This window comes from Empidonax traillii, unplaced genomic scaffold (genome assembly GCF_003031625.1).
Source record: "Empidonax traillii isolate 1590-97213 ecotype Southwest subspecies unplaced genomic scaffold, ASM303162v1 scaffold60:size2069287, whole genome shotgun sequence".
In the NCBI taxonomy this organism is placed as follows: Eukaryota; Metazoa; Chordata; class Aves; order Passeriformes; family Tyrannidae; genus Empidonax; species Empidonax traillii.
In genome coordinates, this window is record NW_020955253.1 from 414,197 (window position 1) to 430,052 (window position 15,856).

At 37.1% G+C, this 15,856-nt stretch overlaps 2 protein-coding genes across 14 annotated transcripts in view; one reads left to right on the top strand and one right to left on the bottom strand.

Moving 5' to 3' along the window:
* Positions 1–13,912, top strand: CENPU (centromere protein U). Of its 4 annotated transcripts, none has more exons than XM_027879871.1 (12): positions 1–73; positions 249–378; positions 649–766; positions 2,176–2,281; positions 3,069–3,159; positions 4,245–4,317; positions 5,181–5,298; positions 5,681–5,759; positions 6,857–6,904; positions 8,236–8,297; positions 8,571–8,727; positions 13,749–13,912. In XM_027879871.1, the coding sequence occupies exons 2-12, from the start codon at positions 328–330 to the stop codon at positions 13,794–13,796; spliced, it is 951 nt and encodes a 316-aa protein (XP_027735672.1). In that variant the 5' UTR covers positions 1–73; positions 249–327; the 3' UTR covers positions 13,797–13,912. The 4 variants fall into 4 exon arrangements, with proteins under 4 accessions (XP_027735672.1, XP_027735669.1, XP_027735671.1 ...); XM_027879868.1 differs by lacking the exon at positions 13,749–13,912 and adding an exon at positions 9,443–9,786; XM_027879870.1 differs by lacking the exons at positions 1–73; positions 13,749–13,912 and adding exons at positions 156–172; positions 9,443–9,786.
* Positions 10,057–15,856, bottom strand: part of PRIMPOL (primase and DNA directed polymerase) — a 17,197-nt gene continuing 11,397 nt past the window's right edge. For 9 of the 10 annotated variants that reach the window (XM_027879857.1, XM_027879860.1, XM_027879859.1 and 6 more), the window contains 8 exons: positions 15,560–15,850; positions 14,067–14,229; positions 12,750–12,847; positions 12,297–12,383; positions 12,102–12,210; positions 10,909–10,991; positions 10,782–10,828; positions 10,057–10,548 (listed from right to left, as the gene is read on the bottom strand). In XM_027879857.1, the coding sequence (XP_027735658.1) occupies positions 10,249–10,548; positions 10,782–10,828; positions 10,909–10,991; positions 12,102–12,210; positions 12,297–12,383; positions 12,750–12,847; positions 14,067–14,229; positions 15,560–15,850 (1,178 nt within the window). In that variant the 3' untranslated portion in view covers positions 10,057–10,248. The remainder of the gene's footprint in view (positions 10,549–10,781; positions 10,829–10,908; positions 10,992–12,101; positions 12,211–12,296; positions 12,384–12,749; positions 12,848–14,066; positions 14,230–15,559; positions 15,851–15,856) is intronic. The other variant, XM_027879862.1, reaches the window with a different exon arrangement.

A 15,856-nucleotide genomic window follows, 5' to 3' on the forward strand; every position in this document is an offset into this window, starting at 1 on the left:
GGATCTGCCCTGCCCGCCTTTGGGCGCTCGGCGGGGCCTCCTGCGTGAGGGGAACCGCAGCGGCGAAGCGAAGGTGCAGTCGGGGTTTATCCCTCCTATATGCCCGGCTCGTTACTAACTGGTGCATGCTATGTGTAGATAACTTATAATAACGTCGCTCTAGGCTAATGAAGTGAGTTTTACTGCTTTTGAAGTGAGCTGAGAGTAATTTAATTGGGAGTAAACGAAGATATCCCGTTCTCTCCCAGGTACGGCCACAGAGAAAGCTGATTTGTGTCGGGGGCAATTTTTCACTGACTTTCTCCTCAGCATATACTGGACAGCGAAATGTCCTCGAAGAAGAAAATAAAGAAGACTCATCCAAGCTATAAATTAGAGGTAGGTTTTGCTAAGACAAAGCTCACACTAGAGTACAGTATCAAATAGCACAATGTACATGTTTTATACTATCACTTCCCTTAGGGAAAAAAAAAAAACATATCCTGAGGAAAAAATCATCCTTACAATACTTTATGCCATGGCTCCGTAGTTAATGTGGTCCCAGTTAAATGTATTTCTAGTCAAATGTTCTTGAAATTCACTGTCATATTTAATCTGTTGTACATTCAAAACCTGGATAAACTGGCTGTTAATTTCATATCCACCCAGGAACACAAAGCCAATTCCAGTCTTCGCTGGAAATCAGTTCTGCCTGAGGAACTAGATGTCTCAAGGATATTGAAGGTAGCGGAAACAAAACACCTGGAGGAGCTTGATGAATCCTTTGGTTAGTATTAACTTGAATGTCATTTAATGTATGATTTTCACAAACAAACCAACCACAAGGGCAAAATACTTCAATGCTTACCTAGGAAGAGATTATTGGTTCTTTGCCAGGGAAAGTAATGGACAGGAGAGACAGAGGGTTTTTTATGTTATTTTCTATAATTTAGGAAGAAACAAGAATAATGCTGTTAATATGTGCAAGTTAAAGTTAACAGAAAAATACTGGCTATTCAAGTTTTATAGTCTGAACGATAGAATTTCACACATTATAATTCTGCAGTTATGTAAGAATTTACATTTAAAACCCGAAGTTCAATATCTTACTTTATTCTCTCTTAAGCTACACAAATTAGGAAGTGAAATTTTTGCTGTTGTAAGAATATTCATGGCAGCAAATCTGGACATTCACGGGAATAATGTTGTGCCAGTTTCAAATGTTATTTAAAAAAATAACATAAAACCGTACAATTTTTGGTGAAGGATTAAAACCATTTCCAGGCTTTGTATTGGGCTTCTGTAGTGAGGCCTCAGTATACAGGCAGAGAATCAAGTTAGATGAAGTAGGTGCTCCTGAGTGAAGTCCTCTGTTATTGTTATATATAGATAAATAATTGAAAAACCGTGTAATCGGAAGTTGTAGAGAAAATGCTAAGAGCTATTTCTCAACTGTACTTGTTACTACTCTATGAAAATCGTAGAAATGTACATGTGACTACCAGAAAGAGCATTGAAAATGAGCTATAAAAAATTTAGCAAGAGGGTTGTTATAAGGGCAAGGCATCAAGAAGAAGAGCTCTTCTTTTCCTCACTTCTGTGCTGTGTATTTAGACTATAAAAAGGTTGCCCACTGACACTAATGTAAACTGAGATAAAATTTTTGTAGCAATGTGCTTAAAAAAAATAACATTTATACTGCAGAAGGCATGCTAAATCCTAAAGTTCCCAAAGTTCTAACCTATTTTGGTAGCTACCTTTAAGAATTCTACATTTACAAATATTCTGTAGCAACTGTAACTGTCTTCTTATAGCACCCAATAAAGCAGCTTAAAATCTCCATTAACAAAAATTAGAAAGTAGTTGTTTAAATATGTAGAAGGTTTATGTCTGCCAGAGCAAAGAGAGACTTTAAAGGCACTGTACAAAATATTTTGCCTGCTATATGCCATACGTACCTGCCCAGCTTTCCTGCACCTTTGTTTTGAGTTTGTAAACAATAGCAGGTGGATGGGTACATAAAACTTTTCACTGCAGATTTTTTCCTAATCCTCAAATAATACTTTTAACAAGAACTTCCTTTTTAATAGCTAGCAAACCAGAAATACTCTTAACTAAATGCTTAATGGCAAGCAGTGCTCCTTGCCTTAAGAGATGGGAGCAGTTTTTATGCAGTTTGTTTTCTGTTCTTTGTAGATCACCCTTTGCACAGTACTGCTATGGATGCTTATGGAGAGGAGCATTCACAAAACGAGTCACTTGGTCGTGTTTCAGCACTGCAAAGGCAAAATACAGAAAGAAGGTCTGTTGAAAAAAAAATAAAGAATTGCCAGCATTTGATTTAATCTTTGGATTTTTAGATTAAATGGGAAAAACGTTCTGTTTGTCAGGTTTCCCTAGCTGCTTGTTAGACAGATGCTTTAACTTCCAAGATCAGAAACCAAAAGAGTGAGGTTGAAGATTGTGGAAAACAAATGGTAGGATAAATCTGGGTCTGCCTTTTGTAAGCAGTACAGTGATTTAAGTACTTACTGCTGTTTCTATATTGAAAGGATTTTAAAATGTCTCTGTGGTGTCTAAAGGTAAAATTGAAAAGTGGGTAGAAGCCAGTTAAATTATATGTAGCAGAGAAAATTATTTTAAAAATATTTTAATTCAAATCTTTGTATGTTTATCATTTATTTAATCAAATTTGGTTTAAATCTGAAATAGTTCTTATTTGAATTAAATAGCAAGACAGTAATAGTGCTTGTGTGAGAGCATGTTGTATTTGATTTTTCAACCTCACACCTCCCCAACAAAGCTGTCTCCATTCCTGCTAAAATACCCTCAACAATAATTTTGTCTCTGTTTCCAAGTTTCTGCTCAATACACCATGGCTATCCCAGTGTCAGTCGTGAGGGCTGCTGTTGAGGGATGAAGATTCCATTCCCTTTACGTGCCCATTTGTAACTTTTAGTGTAGTCTACATAGGAAGCACTGAGTGACATAGCTGTACAAAATGTTCCCCCAAACACAAGATTTTGTTGTGTAGATGATGAAGATCATTCTTTCTCAGTGTATAGCAGTGTATGTTTTTCTTTTCCCAGTAAAAAAAAGCAACGCTCCAAGACATCTGATGGCGATGGGGAGATACCCAAAATAGCTGATGCTGGAGATGGACCCCTTAAGGAGACTGTGGTACACAAAAAGCTGCATGAGTATCATCAGTCAATTTAATTTTAGCTTACTTCATGCCATGCCTGCATTAGAGGGTGGGGTGAGAGGAAGAACTTCCATTTGTTTCTTAGCACTGCCTTAGTACTTAATTGTATCCAAAATAATCCGTCCTCAAAGTGTTCCTGTGAGATAGCCAAGTGAAATGCTTAAAGCTACAGTCATCATGTCAGCATGGAATATAATATAATAGCCAGGTGTTCTGGATCCTGTAGCCTATTTTTTTTCATTTGAGAATATGTTCTTTCCTTCTTTCAAATATCTTCTTTGTATCTAGAATACATGAGCTTGAAGAATGGCACACCAGATGGAATATGAATCCTTTGTGCTTTTTCAGTATTGAAGTGAAACAACTTTATGAGAGAAAAAAATACTGATAAAATTAATTTTGAATATGCATTAGAATTAAAAGCCATCCAGTTTTGAATGACTGTTTTTCCACACTTACTCCACAATTAGTGTAAAATGCTCTTGGCCCACTTCCAGGCATACAGAGGAAGTTAACCATCTGCAGGCTCAAAAGTAGATCTGTGATAAAAGAAGCTGTGCAGTAGTTTGTATAAATATATGGCTTTTTACATATTGAAATTTATTGGAATTGTTGAAAATGATGTTGTGAAGTTCCGTGCAGAGTGTTATTCCGTCGTCGGTAAACTGGAGGTTATGCAGCACTTTTGTAGAAGTGCTGTTGGTGTCACAAAGTAGTCAAAGCATTTGAGAGAAGGAACTGGGACAGAATGTGGGTGAAAAGGAAGGTGATCAGGCAGTGTTGATCAGAGAAATGTTAATACTGGGCAATGACTGTGCTGAACTGAGGGTCCTTGTGCTCCTTGACATGTGGTCAGTCAATCGGTGCAGTCAGGCAGCTGCTGTCCTGCAGCAGTGTCGTGGTCACTGTGCTGGGATTCTGCTGAAACAGGCCTGTGTAAACGTTACCGATGTTTCAGTCAGGAAATGCTTTCCTGCATTCTGCCTAATTGCCATCTCACAGAATTTTAAGTTAATAACAAGGGTTTATTTTGGAAGTTAATCTGCTTTTTGTGTCACAGAAGGGTCTGAATGCTACTCAGTTCCAGGCGAAAAGGAAGCAGCCTTCAGAGGAGAACACGTCAGACCCTTCTGGTAAAGTAGACTTTTCAAAACTCCCCTATAGCTTTTCCTCATTCGAGATGAATGTTTTCCCATGCTTTTAATTTCTGGTATCTAGCTTGTAGATAAGGCAAAATGGGAAGGTGTATGCCCAGAGGAAGCAAGGTCAAGTGATATGGGAAGAATTCAGAGATGCTGTTTGCCGCTGTAGGGAGAAAATTTGTGCGGCCAAAGCTCAGCTGGAGTTGAAGCTGCCAAAAATGTGGGGGACACTAAAAAGAGTTTTTTCAAATACATTAATGGCAACAGGTAGTATAGAAATATCATCAGCTTGTTACAGGATGGGGATGGTCACCTCACAAACAGGGACAGAGAAAAGGCAGGGGTGTTTAACACTTTCTTTGCCTCCGTCTTCAACTCGGATGACGGACGGAGGAGGTCTCAGTGCCCTGAGCTGAAGGACCATGACTTGTATGAATACAAAATTTATACAAATATGAAATAAATGTAATAAATTTAAATAAAATACAAATATAAAAGCTCACGATTCTTTGCCCAAACTCAGCCTAACAGTTTTTACAAGAGAAAAAATTATGTCTACAGTACAGTATGTAGTTTGTCAGTTAGTTTACTAATGTGTTTCTGGACTTGCTTGTAATGATAAAGAGTAAGTTGTATATGATTGATCATCCCAATTTTAAAGGGCTTCTGGATAAATCTATCATAGTTGCTCAGCCAGAGACAGATGAAATAATTCATATATCACTTCTCAAATTTAACATTAAAATATTTATAACTTTTAGATGGTTATTTTGATGATGGGAACAATAATTTTTCTATTGCTTTAAAACATGTACCTGAGTTGTGCAAGGCTTATGTTTATTCTGTTGTTTCAGTGGATAGCCCACATTCTGTACAGGTTTGGTGTCCCAAAGAGCTGAAGAGATCTCCTAGAGATATTACAGAACTGGATGTTGTTCTGGCTGAAGTTGAGAAGATTGCAGCAAATTACAGGTAAATATTCTGCTTTCCTGTGATTGAATATTCAAAGTTTTAAAAAGAATTACCTGTGGTTTTGCTAGTGGGCTGTCCTTTAGGGAATGCAGTATTGCATGGTTACATTCTGATGTTATTTTAATGATTGTTCAGTTTCTGTGATACAAATGTTTTTTCGTATGTGATCTTGACGTGGTCTCCAGGGATTTGATATTTTTTTCAGACTTCTCAGCTGACATTTTTCAAGGTAGAAATTAAGCTATTGCTAGTATATGAAAGATCTGCAGTTGCCTAGCTGCTTAACACTAGGTTTTATTCATTACTTAAAGGAATGTTTTTGGATGAGATTTCCCCTTTACTAAACTAAGTGGCTTGTGTTTTGTCCCTCTGACTTCTCCAGACAAAGCATAGAATCAAACATTTGCAGAAAGGCTATCGATGACTTCTGTTCTGCTTTCAAGGGCCAAATCACCGATCTTGTAAGTCCACTAGAAACAAAATAAGTTTTGTGGTCAGAAATGCCTGTGGTTTTATATTGTCCATTACACACTTATTTTACAGTATGTAAGTTTTTTCCACTCTATTGTCAGTATAAATAACACAAAACCAGAGTCTGTTGTGTGCAGGTTATGATTTGCTGCCCCTGTGCAGGCTTTCCTTAGAATTGCCTCTAGACACAACACTGCTGTCATGCAGGTACTTTGCGAAATTGTCAGCTTTTGAGAATAGGGAAGCATCCAATAATCCTGAAGTGTTTGTCGTATCTAAATCATTATGCAGGAAAACTAGAGGGCTGCATAATTTGAATGAGCATAACAGCTGTGTTAAACACTGTTTTAAAACCTCATGGACTAGAGTTTTAAAAGGCCAATGATTTTACTTTTTATTACGTGTCTCAGTGACTCTTGTTTGTTGAGCCCTGAGTAAGGCCTCAAACATAGTCCAGGGAAAATCATCCTTTTTTAATGAGCAGTTTGAACATAACTGTAAGATGAAATTCAAGAACAGTCTGGACACGGTCCTGTGCAATGTGCTCTGGGATGACCCTGCTTGAGCAGGGAGGTTGGACCGGATGACCCACCGTGGTCCCTTCCAGCCTGACCCATTCTGGGATTCTGTAACAAGCTTACTGGTTTGGAAGACTAAGATTTCTTCTCACTAATTGGAACCATTAAAGTGAACTCAGAACTCTGTAGGAGGTGTGATAAGTACAGCGGATAAGTACTAAAACTATAGTTCTAAGTGTTTCATGAGAAGGAATAAGTTTTAAAAAGACTAGATTTATACATATATATACAGTTATAGAAAAATTAAGCTAGGTAATATTACGCTAATTGGTACAAGGAGTATTAGTTTCACTAACTAATTTGTGCAACAGTCTTTTTCTGGCATGAGCAGAGAAGAAAGACTCGATACACAAGTGATACACTTGTAATCTCACTTTGAAACAGTGTTAGTTTTTTAAATAGCTCTTTATGTTATTCCAATGTAATTCCTGCAGCCATGGTTTTGGGAGGATAGTGATGAACTCAAGATCCATAGTCTGTCAATCTGTAATTCTTCTTTTCCTCTGTAGATAGCGGGAGTCCAGGAATTAAAGAATATGAAGAGAAAAAATGCTAAGGTAAATACAGATATATCACTAGATTGCATGGCATACAGGAGTGGGCATTGACATTTCAAGAAGTTGACTGAAAGAAATAAAATAACTGACAAAAAGGTGTACTGTACTACAGAATCAACTGCACAAATAGGGGATAGGGAACCACCAGAGTATTTTTGGAAAAGATCTGAGTAAATATGATGGAATGCAAACTCCATACATATACTGATATAGGGTGTAAAAAGAAAGAATGCACATTAGGATGTGTAGATGTCTATGCATGTGAATTACTCTTTTGGTTTTTTGGAGTTTGGTGTTTTGTGTTTTTTTAATGAATACTTGTGAGGCCTCTGGAGAGCTAATTAATTATGGAGAGCTAACCTTCAAGAAACACAAATGAATATAAAATTCTAGGAGAGCAGCAAAGATGGTGACCTGTAAAGGTAGAATTGGATTTCTTAGGTTAAAGAAGTCTATGGGAACTGCATTCCCTAAATATATGCAGATTTTTTGTTCAGAAGAAGGCAGTTCCTCTGTTCATCCAGAACGAGTAGTAATTTACTGAAAGTAGTGTAAGAGCAGAAAAACATTGCAGTGGTTTTACCAGGGAGAGGTGAATGCCCTAGAGCAGAGAGATTTAAGAGAGGCTTAGGCACTGTCTGGCCTTCTGCCCAGATTAACATCTTCTGCAAACTTTTCAAGGACAAAATAGCTTTCAACAAATAAGGTCAACATGAGGCTTATTCTGGGATGTAGCAATTAATATGCTAAAGTCTTGTTGATTTGAGGTGATATGGCAAGCTACTCAGCATGTAAAATGAAAATTTTAATACACATATTGAATTCACAGTCACTCACATTTATCCATAGCTTGACTCATATACATTTGTTTAAAATCAGATTTTTAGTTGCTAAATTTTATTTTAGGATCAGTTTTGGATGTTGCTTTTTTTTTGTTTGTTTTTAATTGGATGTAATATTAAGGAAAGCTTAGTTATGGCAATCGTACTGAACACAGATTCATATTAGTTTTCATTTTTAAAACACAGACCTCCTAGAGTTGGTCACGTTTGTGTTCAAAATGTCACAAACTCCTTTTGTATGCTTGTAAACCCAGTGTTCCTTTAGAGAAATTTTGAATGGAGATAAAAGTTTGACATTTTAAACAAACAGCTTTAAAGTGTTTAAAACACAAATGTAAAATATGGCAGTTTATAAGGTCTGGTATCTTGGAATCTTCCATGAAAATCAGAAGCATAAAATCCCAGAGAATAAAAGCCAATCAAACATGAGTTATTTGCCTTTGAAACTACAGAAACTCTTTCAAAGACTTTGCTCACTATTTGTTTCAGGCATTAACAAGCATGAAAAAGAAAAGGCAGCGACTGGTGCAGCTCCAAGAAGAGCTAATTGGGTATGTTTCCAACCATGCACAGTAATAGCCTGAAGAGCTTAAGGAATCTGTGTTTTGTAGCTCAGAATGGAAAATAACTTTGTTTTTTTTTGTTTTATTTGATGAAATCACTGCTGTCTTCCTTTTTGTTTTTACAAAAGCTCGTGATGACCTCTCCTTTATATATATCAGTTGCCTAGATAGTCATTCTTGCAAGTTCAGAGGAAATATGTTCATAGTTATTCGTGCAATAAACACGCAGATACAAGCATCAAAGCCTTGATCCCTTTTCAGAGCTGAACCTCAAATGACACAACTACAAAGAGAATATGCTGAGATAATGGAAAGGAAATCTTCCTTGAGGGAAACAATTGAATTACTTACTGATTTAAAGGAGCTACAGCAAGACTGCTTGGATTATAGAGAAGAAAACCCAAAAGAAAAAGTGGTAGTAAGTACATATATTTTGCATTTTCCTGAACAGTTATGGGTCACAACCCTCCCCTCCCATTTTTTCTTTTCTGGACTGTTGGGCACTTTTATTCATGTTTAAGTTATATTAAATAGGAACATTTTGTTAATTGTCCTCGTGGAAGCAACTTGAGCATCACTGCTGTAACGGTACTGTGGTATCTCACTTTTTTGCTCTCATGTTAAAAGCTAAAGTATTTCAGAGAGGATTCTGCTGCCTTGCTCTCTATTTCCAGGAGTTCAAAGGACATAAAAGTCTAACAGTTGTCCTCAGTTGTAACTTTTTTATAGAAACTGAAGAAAGATTAACACTGAGAAACAAATAATTAATTTCTTTGGTTGTTATTGTTCAAAGAAAGGGAAAGCTCTGGTACTTCCATGTCTGTTCTGTAAGATATTTAATGCCTAGAACAGTGCTTATATTTCATGGCCAGAGTAACTTCTCATGGAGCCTTAGAACTCCTTCCCATTTTACCAGGACCTGGTGTGGTATTTTCTGTTGACAAGGCTACATGCCTGCCATGCATAAGGGAAATCCTCGCATTTCAGAAGACACTCTTATTAATTTTGGCTGTTCTTCACTTTTAAAAATCATGTTGTGCCAATCCAGATAGAGGAAAAATAACTACAGATAAGTAAGTGATCTTTCCAAGAGTTAAAAATGTTGCCTTGAAATTTTATTTCTGTATCAACAGTATGGAGCTTCCAGCCTCCCTGCTCTTCTGATGGAGTCACGGAGAATTCTAGGAGCAGAAAGACACTTTCAGAATATTAATACGAAACTGGAAGAGGCTCTGGCTGTACAAAGAGAGAGGTTATCAAAGAAAGACTAAGTGTTTTCTGACATTTTTTTAAAAACAATTATTAGAACGGTAGTGCTTAAAGCGTGATTAATCACTGTTGCTCTATTTTGTTTCAATGTTTGAAAGTCAATGACTTGATCGAGATTATCTTTCTATTGTCAAATAGTCTCAGTGTCAGTGAAATGATTGAAATAGCAATCCCACTTCAAGTAATAAAACTTTTCTGTGCTTGTGAACAATGTTGGGTTTTCATCTTGTGCTGTTAAAGTAATGCGATCTTGACAGCAACATATACTTTTAAAGAGAACACAGAGACTTTGGCTGATCTATTTATAGACAAATCTTTTTATTAATTTTTTTTTTTTAAATAAATAATTTCATCCCATTTCTGGAACTAAAGAAGTCTGTTTAACTTGGCTTATCAATAAAACTCGGACCTACAACTAGCAAAACGGAAACTGTACAGCAGAGAGCATTAAAAGTGCTAAGCTTGGAGGAGCATTCACGATGAGTGTTTCAATCCAGCACTTTTCAGACCCCATATAATCTTCAGTGATCTCCTCGTGCCTGTTCAAGATCATCCAGCTAATCTGCTCTTTGGTATAGTGCTTTCGAACTACGTCGCAGTCTCTTTCCAGGGGCACACAGCACACTGCAGCTGTCAGTGCTGGCAGTCTGTGTGCTGGCCAAGCCAGTGGTTAGCTGCCTTCTTTATTGCAAGAGTCTTCTTTCCTTAAAGCTTCCAAAAGAGCTTCATCTGGGATTTCTTCCATGGCATAATTCAGACTATCATTTGCAGCTTCGGCGAGTTCCACATCTTCGGCAGCTTCCAGGAAACAGGCATCAACGCTTGCATTTTCCCACTCACTGTCTAAGTCTTGAGACAAGCTGTTTGCCAGAGATACCGAGCTTTCTGACAAGTCTGACGCATTAAAATGTGGGTTCCACTCTTCTTCTTCTGTGTTCCCCCTTTCATCCAGCGGTGTATACTCTTCTTCCTTTGAGAAACAAGAGGACTACTTACTCCATATGAAAATGGTCTTCATACCTTTAACTGCTCTGCAAGTTTGAAACTTGTACTGTCACACATAATGGATACTACAGAAAGCTGGCCAACATTTTCCAGCACATTAATTTATAACCATGTTAACCCCTGGAAGACCATTTCAGCAGGAGTAGAAATTTGCTGTTTTTCTAGCAACCTTAGCGTATCGACAGGACAAAAACATACCTCTTTGAAAAGAGACAGGAGACATATTCCAGGTGGTAATGGAAAACCTAAACCAAATACATGGCATTAACATCAACATTCGAAAAAAGTGTTAGGTATAATTGCTTTGAGATCACAGACTACATACTTTGTGATTTGAAGTTTTGTTCCCTGCAGACAGGATCATGACACTTTTGATACCAGACTTCGTTCTTCAGATCTACCAGAATCCTAAGAATGAAATTATTTAGGATTTTCAGTAAGTAAATTAATTAACACATAATGAATTCATAAATGAATTCAGAAATGAATTAATTATTACATGTTTTGTCCAATTTCTGATAAACTTCAGGCTTCTTAAGTTAAAAGAAATAAATTTTTAAGACTAACATCTGGAAGTGAAATTCAGTTAACTTCATTACCTTAAGCTTGGAAGACAGTCATTAAAATAAGCTTAGCATACGGGATTTAACTGTAAGATAAGATTTTGTTGCTGCTGCTGTTACAGATAATTTCATTATAAAAGCCACATAAAATCACTATTTCCTGTCAACCGATTAGGCCATCCAGCTTTTTCAGCTGTGCTTTAGAAACACCAAACTTCAAGCAACTTGCTTGGGAAACACCATCTAGCGCGGTGGCTGCAGCGTTTTTTGAATATCCTTGTTTCTCGAAAACCTACTCCTTATGTTTCAGTAACTTTAAATGTTATATAAAATTATTTTTAAGTTAAAATATTTTTACTAATGATATACTGGAATTCTAATGTAATCTAAAAAAACCTGATTTTTCAATCACTTATTTTGCTAAAACTATAAGAAGTCCAACTCCTCGCAGAGTCACTGGCAAAACTCATCTGGACTAAAGCGGCAGCAGGAATTACCCTTCTAAGATGGTAATTCTCAATTATTAAAATGACAGAGTCATTTAAGGTGCACTGTAAATTACTTTTAAAAGTAGTGTGCTTTTTTTTTCTATTTTTCAGCTTCTTAGCTGGAAAGTATAAATGCATAGTACTGCTTAATAGCTTTAACATACCCTGACTTTTATGTTAGCATCTTTAGGCACATATTTTAAATACCATGAATACCTACTTTGTAGAACTATTAGAAATGCAAGCCCAGTTATCGCAAAGCAAACTTGGGTGAAAAAGTTTAGTTTTGTCTGGGTTTTTTGGGGTTTGGTGGGGTTTTTTTAACTGAAGCATTGTATCCTCATAGAGCAAGACAACAGTAATTGTAATAGGTGCTAATTCTATCCATAAGAGATTTTTCAGCTTCAGAGAATAACAATTGAGCAGGAAAATAAAAAAAGCTGTTTAAAACTGAACTAAAAACACACATTATGTTGTTACTTTTGTGAGCTCTTCCAATATTTTCACACCAGCGGTAACCAGAAATATCATATACAAGTATTTCTTTGAGAGAGAAGTAATTCCACTGCCGTATCCCTGAGGAAAAAAAAAAAAATTCTTTAAATTGTTTAAAACTAGTGATGCAGAACACTCATTTGCGAATAGTCAAGTGGTCTCTTTACCTCCTTGTAGCCCATCTTTATTAACCAAAGAATGAACAAAATTATCAATTTCTGGATACGGCGAACCCTGATAGCCTTCCATGGAATCTGTTAAAACAAAGGCCACATATACACACTGTTAGTGGCTTTGCCATTGTTAACATGTAATTATCTCACGTTACACATTATATAGACAGAAAATGCACAGGAATCACATCACACCCTCAAATGTGAAACCAGGGATAAACCCACTGTCACATTCTTGTGGATCTTTTAAACTGCTACTCCCACCCCCAAGAGGAGGGTAAATGGCACTCAGGTGCTGCAGAGCATCCTTCAGTACAGATGTGCTCTGCCTCCTGCAGAAGGGGAGCTGAGGAAGAGCCCTCCTAGAGATTATCAGGTGTACAAGTCGCAGTACATCTAATTAAAGATAACTTTTTTTTTTTCTACAGTAAATAAGGTTTGCGGTACCTTGGCTGCTTCTGGTTGTTTTACTGTTTAAAAAAGCAGACATTTTTCTCTCCTCCTCTGAAAAGCCAGACGACAGAACTTTGGTGTCATCACTGACTCTGAAGAAAGGAGAGAACACAAAGGAAAATGTGTGATTCTTACAGCATAACACAGTACCATGTGAGTTACCATAGTATGGCACAACATAACACAACAAAGCCTTGGGCCACCAGCTCCAGGGGGCCCAGCTGGAACAAAGGGGTGTCCAGGAGACCTCCAGAGGTCCCTGCCAACCTCAGCCAGCCCGTGATTCAGTGTGCACCATTCCCTATCCCCGGAGCACTTTCTCTTCTCACTTTGGCAGCTTCCCTGACTGGCACCAAGGGCAGGGGTTCCTCCTCCTCAGCAGCAACATTTGGTTCCTGGTGGAAGTCCAAGGACCTGCTGGTCCACACTCCTACAGCATATTTATGTAAATACACCCTTTGAAAGGTTTCAATTTTTTTTGTCTCTCTAAAATGAACCCTTTTTTTTTTTGCCATGTTGCTAGCTGGAAACCAGATGATCAAAGAAATCTAAATTCAGCACAGCAGAATTTCTCAGCCGTATTTATGACAGACTCAGCTGATGCCTATGATCTGAATACACTACATGATTTATGCTACGGGGTTGCCAGCATCAGTTCAGGATAATGAATATTTCAGGCTATAAGACCTGAAGTCAGAACAAATCCATGTTTTGAATAAAAATATTACACCATTTTAACCCTCTTTCTGCTGCAGCAATGATTAGGATCTTCTTAAGACAGAGAGTGCAGGGTATGATATATCAGAGGTTTAGCTTAGATACAGAAAAGTTAATTATTGTACATACGAGTACCCAAAGTAAGGAGGGTGTTTGCACCAAATCTGGTATGCAAGTAAACACAGGAATCCTTTTAATTTCTTATCCTACTTTGAAAAATATTCAGACTCTTCATATTTAACTGAGTGGAAATCTGGAATTTTTGTTTTCAGAGCCATACAGAATCTGACCAAACTTATTAATGGTTATGTTTTGGCATTTTGAGTGTGTACAGAGAAATGAGGCACAGCTCAGGGGCTGTGCCACGAGTTCTGTGTTCTTTAAACACTTGAAGGTAGGTTAAAAAAAAAAACCCACAAACCAAAAACCAAGACTCTCAGGAATTTTGTTCTTGTTTTTTCTTCAAAAACAAGAAATTCTACTAGGAACTCCAAAATTACACCTTAACAATGTCAATGGAATAACTGCTCATTTGAAGTAGGTATTTGTAACTGCTGAAGGAAAATTATCTTTTAAATTATCTTATATGATTACCTAATGTTGCAGATTAAAGAGGAAAGAAAATATGCTTCTTCCAAGGAAACATCCTTTTCACAGCTAGGGATAAACTTATTATCCTCTGCTATCTTCAGAATCACATTTTTTCCTGCTTTTGATGATTTATACATCCGGAAGTTTCTATTCTTTGTATAAACTCCTAGAGGAAAACAAATATTTCATAACATAACAATGCTGGCTAGGATTTAGGGTACTTAGCACTTGTAAATTAAACAATTTTCCTTAGACCCAACTAAGAATCTCATGAATGGACGAATACTAACTACAGCTCTCACCCCATAGCTGAAATGCAACAAAGCAAGGTCATGACGCACGTACATTTTTATGTCATAGAAGAACTAAGACAAACACTCAACACCCCTACACAGGCATCTTAATGATTCTGACATTATAATTGCTAAAAGTTTCACTTCAGTATAAGAAACCCATGATTTCACATTAATTTTGTGAAATACAACTGAGGACAAGAAGCTGCACAATTACCATCATAATTCTTAGAGGGTGACACAGTCAAAAAATATGGTTTTATTTGACTTCTAGGTATGAATATGCTTGAAGGAATTTTGAAAAGTATTTGAAAGTAAATCCTTCTGAATTAGTAACGGAGAAGCCTACTGTAGGGCCCACTCTGGGATTACGTTTCAGTAGATCAGACATACTGAGGAGGCCTGCAATAAAAGGGATCCTGAATTCCTCCAGAAGAATCTGAAGGAATGAGGGTTCTTCAGAGGAGTCTGAGAAAAAAAAGACGGTAAAGTCTTGAAGTACATAACACATTGCCGTGCAAAAGCGTGCTGAGCTGTTTTCATTTCACTAGACAAGGCAGAAAGCAGAAAAAACAGATATGGGAATGAAAAAGGGAGGAACTTTCAAAGTTTAGTTTGATTGTGGGTGTTGTGCTCCTGGAGATTAGTAACATTTTAATACCACGAACAGGCTAAGCCCAGCTGGGCCATGAAGTGCCCAACCCAAAATTTCTGTTATTCCATCACTGGAACCTAACAGCTGCCATTCCAAACAGGGAAAGAAGGCTCAATTCATACACGTAGAACAATTCAGAAGGCCATGCCTGTAAGACTTATTCCATAACTAGGCAGCTTCTAATTCAAATGAAATAACAAAAAAATGCAATATATGCTATCCTCTTTTAATTCAAATGGGAGCATTAAGTATTAGGTGAAAAAAAAATAATTAGAGAGTCTTGTGTGGCAAGAATTTCTTCAAATTTCAGAAAAAAAAAATTAAATGTAGTAATATAAGAAGTTCCATGGACCAAGAATCTAAGGTTGCTTTAAAGGATAACACTTATGATCACAGTTTCAGCATGAATTGTATTTCATTTAAATTCTGACCATAGGGACAACAGTGAGAACACCACTGTTCTTACTGTCTGTAATAGAAGATTAGGAAACATCTCATTTCTTAACCTTTGTTGCATCCCGAAGAAGTTTAAAAGCACTAATATTTACCTAGATCCACGAAAAGTTGCTTGTTGCCTTCTTTATCATTTACTATTAGAAAGGAAAAATCCGAATTTTCTCCCTGGTGTGACATTTCTGTGTCCTTTGTTTTGAAAGCAATGTCTGGCCAGCCTTTGGAAGCATCTGCGAGGTTTGTTAGAGAACCATCTAATCCAACTGCTTCTGCAGAAGACTGGAAAACATGTCTTGCTGCTTCTTCTGGAATCACAGCAGCAGCAGCAGCAGCCTTGCTCTCCATTAATCTTATGGCAGGCTGCAAAATGGTTCTCACAAAGTTACCTTAAA

Bases quoted from the DNA above. Each gene is read 5' to 3' on its own strand.
- CENPU (XM_027879868.1), top strand. From the start codon at position 328: ATGTCCTCGAAGAAGAAAATAAAGAAGACTCATCCAAGCTATAAATTA. The intron at 5,299-5,680 runs GTAAATATTCTG...TGACTTCTCCAG, and splicing joins AAGATTGCAGCAAATTACAG to ACAAAGCATAGAATCAAACA. The intron at 8,728-9,442 runs GTAAGTACATAT...CTGTATCAACAG, and splicing joins ACCCAAAAGAAAAAGTGGTA to TATGGAGCTTCCAGCCTCCC.